The sequence below is a fragment of the Stegostoma tigrinum genome, chromosome 30 (assembly GCF_030684315.1).
Source record: "Stegostoma tigrinum isolate sSteTig4 chromosome 30, sSteTig4.hap1, whole genome shotgun sequence".
Taxonomy (NCBI): Eukaryota; Metazoa; Chordata; class Chondrichthyes; order Orectolobiformes; family Stegostomatidae; genus Stegostoma; species Stegostoma tigrinum.
This window is the reverse complement of record NC_081383.1, coordinates 4,604,612-4,619,493: the sequence shown is the minus strand read 5'-3', so window position 1 is coordinate 4,619,493 and position 14,882 is coordinate 4,604,612. Positions and strand designations below refer to the sequence as shown.

Here is a 14,882-nt window from a genome sequence, read left to right as displayed (position 1 = left end):
AAGTTTCCTCCCCAGTCAACTGCATGCATGAATTTTGCTCCTTCTCACCATGTTGGCACAACCATAGCAACTTCAATTATGGCCAACAAAAAGCTTTTCAACATAACCTGGAAAATTCCCAAAAATGTTCCAACATGCACAAATATTTGGAGAGGAGAGGAATTTTCCAGCATCAGCCTCCAAAGTACTTCCTATTTTTGCCTCTGAATAGTCTAGCCCTAATTTTATGATGGTGTCCCATTTGTTTTTAGTTACTCACAAGAAATAGATTCTCTTTTCCCACCACGTCAAATCCTTCCATCATCTTAAACACACTAATTAGATCACTCAAACTTGAGCATGTAATCCAGGTTTACACTTATGGGACTGTATTGTACTGTAGGAGGTGCATCTTTCCAATAAAATATTAACCAAGGCCCTACCTATCCACTAAGCTGGATATAAAGGAATTCATAGCCACTATTTCAAAAAAAAACAGAGCGAGTTCTTCCTGAAGTCCTGGTCAAAATTTATTGCTCAACCAAAGTATCATCTACTTGTTGCAACATTGCTGTGCACAGGATCATGGTCCATGTAGATCAGCCTGTGTTTTCTTAATTACACCAGTGACTACACTTAACTTTCACTGGATGTTCTAAAGCCATGTATGTCTTTTATATAAGTCAGCTTATTCAAGGGAAGTCAAACCAATTTTTTGTCATCACAATTGGACCTTCTAACTCCTAGTACCAGAGCTCAATGTAGTTAACACTGACATTGCCTAGTGCTGCAGAAAGCAATGGCTTCTGATAACAGCTATGCAACTGGATCGAATAGAATTTTTAAAAATCTCAAAGCATGTCAATCCACTCCACAACCACGAGGGAAAGACAGACTTCCTCCTCTGATCACAGACAAATCTCCTGCCTCTCATTTCACCCATGGCACAGCTTTCAAAGTGCCACAGTTCAATTCTCTGCAAACCTGTCTCAAAATCAATCCACTCCGAACAAATTTCTTGGATCAAGCTCTTAGACACTTTCCTCTGTCACGATTCAGCAACTGCATTTTCTTTGCGAAGCCTCTTGGGGCATGCAAAGTAACGGTGCTGTATGAAGAATGAACTGATGAGCATTGATAAAGCTCTTTTGTATCTCCTCAGGGCATGCCAAAGTGCTGTACAGACAACAAATTACTTCTGAATTGCAGACAGTGCTCTGCAGAAAAACAAAACCATTTGCACACAACAAACTCCCAAAGGCAGCAAAGTGATAAACGAAGAGTTATTCTTTTCTGGCGTTTTAGTGAAGGTGAACTGTTGGCCAATATGCTGGCAGACCTCTTTAGTTGTGGCTTTTGCTTGTTACAATCCAAACCACCTCAAAATGTTAAAAGTTAGCTCAAGAACTTGCGTCCTACATATCCTCACTGCTTTCTCGTTTATGATACTTCTCAAAAAAATGTCCCTGAGTAAGCTTTTGATCATCTGCCTAAACATCTGCGTGGCTAAGTGTCAAATTCTGTTTGACAGTGATCTGGTGAGGTATCTTTAAATGCAAGGCACAAGTGCTATTTTAACATAGTCTATTAGTGCATGGCATCATGCTTTTGGGTAGGAGCAGAGTTTCTAGTCAAAGACAAGATGGTACAAACTTGTAAACAAACATGCCAACAGAAGCTGCTTGGCCTGCTGTGTTCATCCAGCTCCACACTTTGTTATCTCGGATTCTCCAGCATCTGCAGTTCCCATTATCTCTGTTGAGTGGAGAATACTGTTAACAGTACAGCTCATGCTATAGACGCTGGGTGCCAGCAACCTTTGAGAGTTTTCACCCCTGCCACAGCAGTGGTGCACATGGCTCCCATACTCCCAGAGTGAGATCCATGAAAGTGCAAAGCCACTTCTCCTGATAACAGCTGAAGTCATATGAACACATGGGCCAGATGGCCTCCTTCTGTGCTCTAAATAACTATGAGTCGTATCAATATATTTGCTTATAGGAGCTTTCTCAGCACAAATTGGCAGGTTTTCTGTGTTACAACAATGAATTCAATTCAAAAAGTAGTTTTTGACTGGAAAGTGTTTTAAGACATCCTGAAGTCAAAGGTGTTACTCAAATGAAAGCTTGTCTTTCTTTATATCATCTGGCACACAAGCACACCTCAAACTAGCCATCTGAAATGTGAACCAGAAATACGTAAAAACTAATTTTTCCCTACATACCGCTACAAAGCCAATTTCCCAACTGTAACTTATTTGCAACTTTTATAGCCCAACTAACTTTCAGAGCAACCGATAGCAGAGTACATAATGTTTTGTCAGGTGATGCAAGCATCTAAAGCTGCGGATGCTCAAAGATTTATATCTCACGTTACTTCCCTTGGGTAATTTACAGACGGATGCAATGGAAGAGAGCAGGACAATATTCCTCTTAAAACTATGAATGATTTTTCATTCTTGAAGATCCACCAACCAAAACATTTTACAGTACATAAGGCAGCAATTTAGTCCTTCACACCTAAGCTAATTCTTTGGAAGGGCTGTTAATTTTAATCCCAAATCCCAATGCACTTCAGATTAGTGCTCTTCAAAACACATTTGGTGAAAATGCCTTCCAGGAAATTACTCATTTTCAAACGTAATAGAAACAAATGGATATTCAGTCTACAAACACAGAAACAGGAAATTCCCACTTCGTTAAAGTTGATAGTTCTGCTCAAATGATATAAACCAACTTTAAGATTAACTTCACACTAACTGAACTAAGAAATTCCCTCCAAGTGCAAGTGGAAAGACGCAGTACACAGGTACGCAATGAAAATAACTTGCATTTATACACAGTGCTTTACACAGGCTCAGGAAATCCTAGAATAATTTACAGAAGTATTCTAAAATTTGCATATAATGTAGCCACTGTAATGATAAAACCTAGCTAAATTAGAAATGTTTAATTTACAATTTTCAATACCTAGCTGCAAGTCCTGATATTTGCTTTACAAATAATATCAATTTTTACATGTGTTTTACAAAAATACTATCAAGGAAGTGCCATCAATATGCAAGAATCTTTGATTATGGGACTGAATATTTAAAATCAGGAACTTTTTGGTCTTTGGGGAAAAAAAATCAGAGCAGTTCCATTCCCCAGTTAGTTTCTTGCTTATTGTTAATTCCCTTTTCTCAAAAAAAGGCAAGTTATTATCAAAAACGTACCCACCAGGCTTTGAGGTTATCCTTAACTCACTTAAAAAATTCTCACTACTTCTAGATATTTTGGTAAGAGTTTAACATTTATGCAAGTGGAAATAGAAAGCTACTTCCCATCTCTTCTCTCCACCTTCTCATCAAAACCCTTCATAATTCTGAACATTTCTACTGGATCTCTTCTTAACTTTCTCTGCTCTGAGAACAATCCCAGGTTCTTCAGTCCCTGAACACAAGATTGACCAAGTCATCCCTTGCAATCATTAAGCCAACACTCCTCTGTCACCTGAGCAAGGCTTTGACATCTTTACTGAAGTAATGGAATGGACAGAATGTTCCATCTGAGGCCTAACCAGAGAGATTTACAAAAATTTATAGCTCTATTTGTTTTTAAAAAACTATCAACTTCATGCATATTCCTGTGAAACTGTCTAATGATGTGTTATTTTGTACAACATATTACACATTATTCTGCTGAAAGCACTGGGTGTATTCTTTAAGGCCACAGCCTAAAGCCTACCCTGTTCCCAATTGACTGGAAACGGATTGGTTTGAGTCACATTTCAGGTCATTCAGGTTTTTAAAAGGGGTCAGAAGAAGCCAACTAATGATTGGCTTAGATAATAAAATGTGAGGCTGGATGAACACAGCAGGCCCAGCAGCATCTCAGGAGCACAAAAACTGACGTTTCGGGCCTAGACCCTTCATCAGACAGGGGGATGGGGTGAGGGTTCTGGAATAAATAGGGAGAGAGGGGGAGGCAGACCGAAGATGGAGAGAAAAGAAGATAGGTGGAGAGGAGAGTATAGGTGGGGAGGTAGGGAGGGGATAGGTCAGTCCAGGGAAGACGGACAGGTCAAGGAGGTGGGATGAGGTTAGTAGGTGGGAGATGGAGATGCGGCTTGGGGTGGGAGGAAGGGATGGGTGAGAGGAAGAACAGGTTAGGGAGGCAGAGACAGGTTGGACTGGTTTTGGGATGCAGTGGGTGGAGGGCAAGAGCTGGGCTGGTTGTGTGGTGCAGTGTGGGGAGGGGACGAACTGGGCTGGTTTTGGGATGCGGTGGGGGAAGGGGAGATTTTGAAGCTGGTGAAGTCCACATTGATACCATTGGGCTGCAGGGTTCCCAAGTCGAATATGAGTTGCTGTTCCTGCAACCTTCGGGTGGCATCATTGTGGCACTGCAGGAGGCCCATGATGGACATGTCATCTAAAGAATGGGAGGGGGTGTGGAAATGGTTTGCGACTGGGAGGTGCAGTTGTTTATTGCGAACTGAGCGCAGGTGTTCTGCAAAGCGGTCCCCAAGCCTCCGCTTGGTTTCACCATTGTAGAGGAAGCCACACCGGGTACAGTGGATGCAGTACACCACATTGGCAGATGTGCAGGTGAACCTCAGCTTAATGTGGAAAGTCATCTTGGGGTCTGGGATAGGGGTGAGGGAGGAGGTGTGGGGGCAAGTGTAGCATTTCCTGCGGTTGCAGCGGAAGGTGCCAGGTGTGGTGGGGTTGGAGGGCAGTGTGGAGCAGACAAGGGAGTCACGGAGAGAGTGGTCTCTCCAGAAAGCAGACAAGGGTGGGGATGGAAAAATGTCTTGGGTGGTGGGGTCAGATTGTAGATGGCTGAAGTGTCGGAGGATGATGCGTCATCTGCCAATGTGGTATACTGCATCCACTGTACCCGGTGTGGCTTCCTCTACTTTGGGGAAACCAAGCGGAGGCTTGGGGACTGCTTTGCAGAACACCTCCGCCCGGTTCGCAATAAACAACTGCACCTCCCAGTCGCAAACCATTTCCACTCCCCCACTCATTCTTTAGATGACATGTCCATCATGGGCCTCCTGCAGTGCCACAATGATGCCACCCGAAGGTTGCAGGAACAGCAACTCATATTCCACCTGGGAACCCTGCAGCCCAATGGTATCAATGTGGACTTCACCAGCTTCAAAATCTCCCCTTCCCCCGCCGCATCCCAAAACCAGCCCAGTTCGTCCCCTCCCCCACTGCACCACACAACCAGCCCAGCTCTTGCCCTCCACCCACTGCATCCCAAAACCAGTCCAACCTGTCTCTGCCTCCCTAACCTGTTCTTCCTCTCACCCATCCCTTCCTCCCACCCCAAGCCGCACCTCCATCTCCTAACTACTAATCTCATCCCACCTCCTTGACCTGTCCGTCTTCCCTGGACTGACCTATCCCCTCCCCACCTATCTTCTTTTCTCTCCGTCTTCGGTCCGCCTCCCCCCTCTCCCTATTTATTCCAGAACCCTCACCCCATCCCCCTGTCTGATGAAGGGTCTAGGCCAGAAATGTCAGCTTTTGTGCTCCTGTGATGCTGCTGGGCCTGCTGTGTTCATCCAGCCTCACATTTTATTATCTTGGACTCGCCAGCATCTGCAGTTCCCATTATTATTAATGATTGGCTTACTTTATATCCTCTTCTAAGCACCAAGGCACAAATAATGTGTAATATACAGACAGATGGTCGAGTGGGGGAGGCACAGAGAGTGTACACAGTGAAATAAGAAAAGAAATAACCTCACCTTGGCTGAGAATCCTCTTGTAGATACTGTGGATGCAGGGGAAAAAATAATCATCAGTTAGACTTGACAAAGTTGGAGCAGCAATTCCACCAACATAAACGCAGAGCCGTGCATCAGGTTCAATGCAGGTATCAAGTATTCTTAGGTTAGGAATTGAGCTTGCACTGTTATATTCTCTTTATTTTATTGGAAATGTAGAGCACAGCCTCAATAAACAACAAATTCCACTCTGGCCATCTCTTCCTACCTTGAAATATTATTTTGGTTCTATCCAGCGGTGCTACCACTGTCTTTGCAACAGCTCCAGCGATTGCTCCCGAGATGAGGGAATTAAGGATATGTCGCTTCCCTCTCACATCCTGGGAAAGTCAAACAAAAATACCTCAATCAGGACAATAACCCCTTAATTTCTTTCAATAAATTTGTGAATTTTTGCATTCCACACAGTCAGGAGTGTTTAACCTTGGGAAGAAAAATTTCCAAATCAGGCACCATACACAGCATGGGTTAATTGCAAAATAAAACTCCTTCCGTTCCACCAAACTAATCACATGGGACATAAAACATAGGCTAGAAACACAGTATGGATCCCTGCCCTCTCGCCTCTTCAACCACTCCCAAGATATGTACACTACTGATTAGGTCACAGAAAGTTCCCTCAGCATTGCCAAACATTGTCAAAGCTGTTCTTCTTTCATTCATGGGATGAACATTATCTCAACCAGGAATTACAGTCCATCACTCATCATCTTTGTGGATACCATAGTGAGCTAACTTTTTGAATCATTGAAATCTACATGATGAAGGTATTCCTATTAGGGAAAGAGCTCCAAGAATTTCACACAATAATGATGAAAGAACGGCAATATCAGAATGGTGTGTGACTTAAGACACGAATCCAGAGGTGATTATACCCCCATACATCTGCTGCCATTGTCTTTCTAGGTGGTGCAGAGGTACATTTGCAAGATGTTGTCTAACAAGATTTATGAAAGTTGCTGCAGTGCATCTTTTAGATAACAAACACTGCAGCCAAAGTGACAGAGGAGAGCCAATTGTCAAGACTGATAATCCCGACTAAGGCAGAACCTGTACTTAATCAAGAAGCAAAATAAAGTGGGACGCAACACAAGTAACAAAGCACATGGCTGCAGTTAAATAGTATGTTGGTATGAGTGAAAGCAGAAAAGCCATCAAAAGATTTGCTTTTAAATTGTACTTTTGAAATGTAGCCACCAGTGCAATGAAGGAAATACAGCATCTGGCAACACCCTGCAAAGAGCAAAGTGACAATAGCCAGTTTATCTGGGTTTTTGAGAGGCAAACATTAAGGGGAGTCATTACGCATCTTAGCTACTATACAACAAGGTAGGTTCAGAGTGTATACTGGTAAAAAAAATTGTCCGCAAAGAACTTCTCCAAATACATGGCCAATTACTTTTGTGCTAGGGTTAAATCCATGAGGAGTTTCAGATTTTGTGACATGATGACGCAAATATATTTACTACTTAAGGTGCTCACTGCTTTGAAAGAAAAATGTTACTTGATTTTCAAAACATAAGTAAGCAAGTTGAAAATGTTCCGACAACGATACAAAATAGCCTCAAGTGGCTAGAATCAGACGAAACACTGATAGAATGAACTGTAATACATATGGGGCATTCTTATATGCAGTGTTATAACTCGGCTTATTTAGCATAGACAGACTAATATGCCACAGAAAAAGGCATGTCCTTCTCTATCCCAATTTACTAAACGCTTTTTCTCGTTTAAAAAAAGGATAATGATGTCATTCAAAGCTCTTTTTATTTCTCTTCTTGTTCTTGGAATCGCTCATTCTTAACTTGAGAGGATTCATGGTGGGTGTCAAAAACTTTTTCACCAAAGTAAAAAATTGCAGCAAATGCAGTTCTATTCTCACTTAAGGCTCATACAAGCTGATGTCCCTCTCCTTTGCCCACTGAACCCAACTGTAACATCTGAATTAACACCAGCTGTCACTGCACAGGTCAGAAAATCAGACAGTACAATAGGATGTTAGTTGCACAATTTCCTCCCCAGTAACTATCAAATCTATATCCACCATTGATAGAGTGTTACACAGCAACAGATCTATGTCTATCAGTAATACTCCCACCACTCACTGCAGCATACCCATTTCACGTTTGGTTGAGATTAATGTGCACAACACTAACTGGGAATCATAAACATCATTAAGTTTAAAGGGCTAGCAATATGCCAGGAGCTGCCTTTCCCCATGAGCTCATTAAGAGGATCCTTTGGTTTGTAAATAACTGGGAACACACAAGTTTCTAATCTATGCACGATCATCATTTTCCCTTATATCCCATGTTTTCATTCTGAGTAAAGTACTAAGTGTAGACTTGCCAGTTTATTCATTAGGATCTCTCTGTTCAGCTTCAAATCATCAACTACAATCTCCACTTTTACTTTTACCTGAGTTGGAGCAGTTTCAAGGGAGTTTTTCGCAACATTCTCCATACCAATCCCCCTCACAGGAATGGTTGAAAGATCACAGGACTTCTGCAAAAGAAGAATTGATCAATACTGATTTATCTCTCCCAATAAACCAATGGAACTCATACAAACTTCATTTTCACAATGAAGAGCTTAATGATAGACACTTGTTCCTGCACTTTCAGTTACAGGTTAAAGTCAAACTGGACTTCTCCATACACTGGAAAACATGACTGAAAGAAACACACATCATTTTAAAAAAAACGTTCTGAAGATGGAGCTTTTTCTTCTGGCAAAAGAAAAATCAAAATCTTGGAAGCATTTTAAATTTTATTCAGAGTACTCCTAATTTTTTTGCCCTCAGCTGGGCCATCTACATCTCACATTCTCTTCCCAGCATCCTTGAAATATCTTAGAGAACAAAGCTCCAATGACACAGTCTTTCTGTGAACTCTACGCAAATATCAAGATTATTTTTAAATGTAAAGTGCTCAGAGCCTGCAACTGATATTTTGCTTCCAGCTTTACCAATAAAACGATTCATGAGCAGAGTAACATTCTGACTTTTAATCAAATCCCCTTGAGATGTGCAAGATCAGTCTCTCTCATAATAGCTTTACTTTCAGCAAATTCTCTACAATCATAATCATTCACTTTCTGACTTTGCTAATGGATCATCCTTTTACCGACTACTTATTTTAAATTTCCCATTGAAACATGCACAGCCTTATATTTGATGCACACACCATCAGTGGGAGATTTTATTCATTCTACCCTCTCTACTTATAAAGGTAGCAGGGTGAATGAGTTGAAGGTGCAGTTAATAGTGACAGCCTACATCACAGCAACTCACATTACTGTCATCACCAGTCTCCCTTTTGTCTTGGTAAGCTACAGCGTAAGTGATGCAAAAAAAATCCAAGAAAGGCAGGCAGCAAACGCAAGGCTCTAATTTTGTCACCAGCACTTGTCAAAACATGCTGGCCCCACTCTTGCACATTGACAAATTTCTTCTCTTTCCAGAACAGACTTCCAGGACTTTTGCACAAGATTCAATTTTTATTCTGACAAAGGGTCACCGGACTCTAATATATTAACTCTTTTTCTCTCACATACATGCCGCCACACCTGCTGAATTTCTCCAGCAATTTCTGCATTTGTTTCAGTTTCTGGTGCTGAGTTTAGCTTCAGCCTGAAACAGCTCTTTGAGATTTACAGGGATAATCATATCATTGCCCATTACTTTTAAACACACGCTCGGGGAACTCAAAACAGATTCCTGGTACCTACCTCCAGCATTTCAGATTTGGCAGGGACTAGTCCACTACAAAGGCAAAGGAAGGGTAATCAGAAACAGTTGATCAAAAACTTTTCCAAATACAGGTTTTAAAAAGGAAGTTCTGATGAGTTTTAGAAAAGAATTCCACAAAATAGACCTTTAACTGCTCAAGTGAATGAGCAGTGGCGTAAAAGCAGGGAATGTATAAACAGCCTCTTGCCAGTGCAACAGATTGTTTGCAGGGTGAAGTCATGAAGGATTTTACAATGTTGGAAGGATTCATAAAGGTGGGGTGGGGGATGAACTTTCTCTTGTCTGCAACCTCTCCAAAGCATTGGATTAATGTAGGTCAGAGAGCAGCAGAGGTAGCTGAAATGAGTATGGGCTTCTGCTCATTCACTCCTACGTAGTCATAAATGTGACAAAACAGATTACTTTAACGAGGGGGGCGGCCAATTCTTTTGGAAATACAATGCAGCAATGGTCAACAGCATCAGCTGAAGAGGGGGAAAAATTAGCTGAGGTAACAAAACAGGAAAGAAAGGAAGCATCGAAGACAAAAAAAAATGAAATAGTAATTTAAAATAGAACAGAGTGATAACCTAGTGGCATTACCAATGGACTCATTTCAGAGACTTGGTAACGATCCAGGGACCTGGAATCCCACCAGGGTGTACGGTGGAATTTGAATTTAATAAAAATCTGGAATTAGAATCTAAAGGTGACCATGAATCCATTGTTGATTGTTCAAAAAACCCATCTAGTTCACTAATGTCCCAAAGAGAAGGAAACTCTCATTTTTACATCGTCTGGCCTGCATGTGCCTCCAGACCCACAATGTGGTTGACCCTCAACTGCCCTCCGTGTAATTAGGGATAGGCAATAAATGCGGACCTAGCCCTCATCCAATGAATAAAAAAAATTAGAAATAAAGTGCACAAAATGTCTGCAACATCAATCTTAGTGCTGATCATAGAAATTAAATTTCTGCTTTTTATTTAAAATTTTAAGCATTCATTTTCCTTTTCACCTTTGCTACACTAATACTTGATAATTTGACCTCTTTCAAAGCAAACATATTCTTGTAAGCAATCCAACTTGTATCAAGGGTCAGTGCTGTCAATGTTTTTCAGCAGCTGGTCAATGCTGCAAGTCCAATGCGTTCAGTTATTGAGTATTTTGAAATAATGTTGAAACACTCTCTCTGCGCAGCCTGGCCTGTGCGCAGTCACACAACATATCAGAAACAAAATAAAACACTGCTCCAGAAAAATCCAACCTTGCCGCTAATGACTAAAACATAACACCATGAGAGAATGCAGTGTTAGAGATAGAGTGCCAGATGGAAGAAAGGGGGCCAGAGAAAAGTAGGTGGAAACAGGCCAGTAAGGTAAGGATAGGTGGAGGCAAGAAGACTTGTCAAAATGCAGGATAAATGTCTCCACTTCACTGGCTATAAGAATACAAAATCAGTTCAAGCACTTTGAACCCAACCACTAGTGATACTTGGCTTTGAATATGAAACATTAACTAATGACACTACACTGGGCACATATTTCACTATCTCTGGCTTAAGCATCCCCAATTTTAATCACTCACAATGGGGGCTGTGCCATCAGATTTCTAGGCTCCAAGGTCTGGAACTCATTGCATTTATGTCACTTTCTTCTTTTGAGGCACTCCTCCAAACTTACAGTCTTTGACCAAGCTTTTGGTCACTTGACCCAATATTCCTTTTCTGGCTTAGCAGCATACTTTGTTTTACAATGCACTATGAAGCACATTGAGCTCTACGTTAAAGGAGCATGTAAAATGCAACAGCCAATTGATGGCAATCACAAGCAGAGGTCCAAACAACAGCTGATACAGGAAACGAAACTAGTTAATTTGGCACATTCTTGTAAAGCTAATGAGGTGCAATGCAAAATGCACATGGGGCTGTCCATTAGGAATACAATGTCAGTCTACCCACAGCAAGCTTCCACAAATTGCAATTTAACATACAAATATACAAAATCAGTAGCCCATTCAGCCTCTTGGTTCTGCTCCACAATAAGATCATGGCTGATCTTACTGTAATCTTACTGTAACTGAACTTGTAATCCTTCTTTGAACTGCCTCCACTGCATTTACATCCTTCCTTAAATACAATAACCAACACTGTACACTGTACTCTAGACGCAGTTCACCAGTACCCTGGTGAATTGAATCATAATTTCTCTACTTTTGTATCCAATTTCTGTCAAAATAAGTCAGAGATCTATTAGCTTTCCTAATTACTTCCTTCTGTACCTGCACACTAACATTCCCTAAGTCTTGGAAAAAAGACACCAAGTTCCCTCAGTATCTTAGAACTCCGCAATCTCTCATCACGGAGAAACATGCTTTTCTATTCTCCCAACAATTGGGAGACAATTTCACACTTTCCTGTTTTCCCCACGTTATACTCCATTTGCCACATCTTTATTTACTTAATCTATTTTTTTAAAGCCTCTCACCTGGTCACCCTTCAGCCTCCAACGCTCCAGTCTTTTCATCCAAGTCATTTATATAAATTGTAGACTTTGAAGCCCCAGCATGATCTCTGAGGCACAGCATTCATTATATTTTGCCAGATTGAAAAGACCCACTTACACTTACCCTCGGCTTCCTGTTAGTCAGCCAATCTGCTAATCATACCAGTGTGTTGCCCATCGCATCCCGGGCTTTCATTTTTCACAATAACCTTTGATGTGCCTCTTATCATTCGTCGATTGTACTATAAATAGATTTCCATTGACAATTTACTCTGATCCACATCATGTATCACCACCTCATATCTCAAATAGATTGATTAAACAGGATTTCCCAGTCTCTCCTCTCATTTAGACACCTGTTGTTTGAGATACAGTCAGGACCGTAAGTTCACATGGCCTTCAAAATACTTCAACAAGAAAATTTAAGATTGCGGAAGAAAAATGTTACAAGCTTGGCAGTGAGCAAGTCTAGTAACATATCAAGTTTGTGATCCTCAAATCAGCAGCTAGGAGGTGTAATGGGCTAGGAGATTGCAAATCAATTGTTGGGGACAATGTATCATATTTGAATCCTTTTTCATTGGAGGAGGGAAAAAGAGAGAAAAAGCTGAAAATAGTCAGCAGGTCAAGCTGTATGTGTGGAAAGAGAAACACAGTGAACATTTCAGGTCAGTTATTGATGTGTAACCCTAGGTGACTTTTAAACTCTCATTACCTCAGGCCACAGCAGCATTTCTCAAAGAACAACTTATTCAGAACAAATAAGAGATTGACTTTAGGAGTTATTGTTATGTGTAGCTGTGCATTTTCATGGGCAACTTACTTACAAATTAATATATTTTAGCATTAGCAAAGATTTACCAAAGATTTCAGTTCCTAAACTACTAATCTAGTTTGATTAACTGCAAATCGACCATCTTCATTTTACACCAGACTAAATTAAAACCAAATGCCTTGAAATGCTACTATTACAAAGACAACTTCCTCAGTGAACTGATGAAGGGTCTAGGCCCGAAACGTCAGCTTTTGTGCTCCTGAGATGCTGCTTGGCCTGCTGTGTTCATCCAGCCTCACATTTTATTATCTTTCCTCAGTGAACTACCTCATGGGATAAACTCTCACTGCAAGTTAAGGAGCAACATGAATCAGTTTCAGTTTTCTAACAATGATATACCAGTGCAGCTTAAAACAGATGTCTACGCTCAAGAATCTTCCATTGCTTTGCTATAGCAGCGGGTTGGACCTAGTCTCTGGGTTCAGGTATGTTTAAACAGCAGAGAAGCTACATTATGTTTGTGTGCATTTTCACTGCATATCACCCTTAAAGAACGCGAGGCAAGATCACAACCAGCTTTTCTAGCACCTCAAACATGGTAATGATATCCTAGGGCTAGTCTGCAGGAGCATTATCAAACAATATATAGCACTGAGCTGCTTGAGGAGACAGGATGACATTAAAGGCTTGGACTAAGAGGGAGCACGAGAGTTGAGGAGGTTTAAGGGAGGTGCTCCAATGCGTAGGCAACTGAAATCATGGCTGTCAACGTTGGAGAAATGTACAAAAGGCCAGAACTGGAGGACCAGAGATCTCAAGAGGCATTGAGTGGTAATACTCGCCCTGATAGGCTATAGCCTATCAGTGAGTGTAGAGTAGGGGAGGTTGGGAGTCATTGAAAGAAGGGGAAAGGAAGAAGAGGGAAATTAATAGAAAAGAAAATGTTAAACAAAATATATTGCATGTGTAAAATGGAGTATGTGAAAGAAGGAATCAACCTGCAAAGAAAATTTAAAAGAATATACATCCCATGAATTGAAATTAGCTTTGAAATATTATGTGGGGAAAAAAATCATTAAGATAATGATTTTGCATCTTTTAGGTCACAAATGCAATGGAGAATGTGGATTATAATCCCATCCAGAAGCCTGGATACGGAAACACAGATGTCCATTGCCTAAGCTTCCACCTGCATATCTGGTTCTGTTAAACACTTGAAATCTACAAATTATACTGTCTTTTGACCAGGTGAATGCAACAGCCCTTTGAGCACTAAGATTCCATGAGATACAATTACAATGGCATCAGTGGTTGCCACAGATCTGTAGCTTCCAGACGAACCTCTGAACACTCAGATTTTATTTCTCTTTCAAAGAATCATACCCATGAGAAAGATGCAATACCCTCTTAATATTGCAAATGCGTCATTAGTCCAAACCATTAACACCCCAGTGCAGACATAATGGGAACTGCAGATGCTGGAGAATCCGAGATAACAAAGTGTGGAGCTGGATGAACACAGCAGGCCAAGCAGCATCTCAGGAGCACAAAAGTTGACGTTTCATCAAGCTTTTGTGCTCCTAAGATGCTGCTTGGCCTGCTGTGTTCACCCAGCTCCACACTTTGTTAACACAGTTACAGTTATGAAGGAGCATTGCACAGTTAGAGAATGAGTGACAAAACATTCATCACACCTTTCACAACCTGGAACACTTCACAGCCAATTATACACTTACTGCAACCTAAAATACACCGCAATCTATTTATGCAAACCTAAGATCCCCAATTGGCAATATTGGCCAGATAAAGTATTTTATTCGGACTGTTTAAGGGATAACTATAAGCATGAACATCAGAAGGAATTTCCCTTTTATTCCCGCTTGAAATAGTGCTGAGAGTCAAATAAGTCGCCGATTTAAATAAAAATCAAAAGAACTACAGATAATATAAATCAGGAACAAAAACAGAAGTTGCTGGAAAAGCTCAGCAGATCTGGCAGCATCTGTGAAGAAAAGAAATCAGTTAATGTTAACAGTTCAGTGATCCGAGTTCTGAGGAAGGGTCACCGGACCTGAAATATTAACTCTGATTTTTTTTCTTCACAGTCTTGGTT

General features: G+C 41.0%; 1 protein-coding gene across 3 annotated transcripts in view; it reads right to left on the bottom strand.

Moving 5' to 3' along the window:
* The window catches only part of slc25a42 (solute carrier family 25 member 42), a 49,624-nt gene that overhangs the window by 12,841 nt on the left and 21,901 nt on the right, over window positions 1–14,882 (bottom strand). For 2 of the 3 annotated variants that reach the window (XM_048559617.1, XM_048559616.2), the window contains exons 2-4: window positions 8,179–8,265; window positions 5,969–6,080; window positions 5,722–5,747 (exon numbers count right to left, since the gene is read on the bottom strand). In XM_048559617.1, coding sequence (XP_048415574.1) covers window positions 5,722–5,747; window positions 5,969–6,080; window positions 8,179–8,223 — 183 coding nt within the window. In that variant the 5' untranslated portion in view covers window positions 8,224–8,265. Of the gene's footprint in view, window positions 1–5,721; window positions 5,748–5,968; window positions 6,081–8,178; window positions 8,266–11,976; window positions 12,066–14,882 lie in introns of those variants that run through there. The other variant, XM_048559615.1, reaches the window with a different exon arrangement.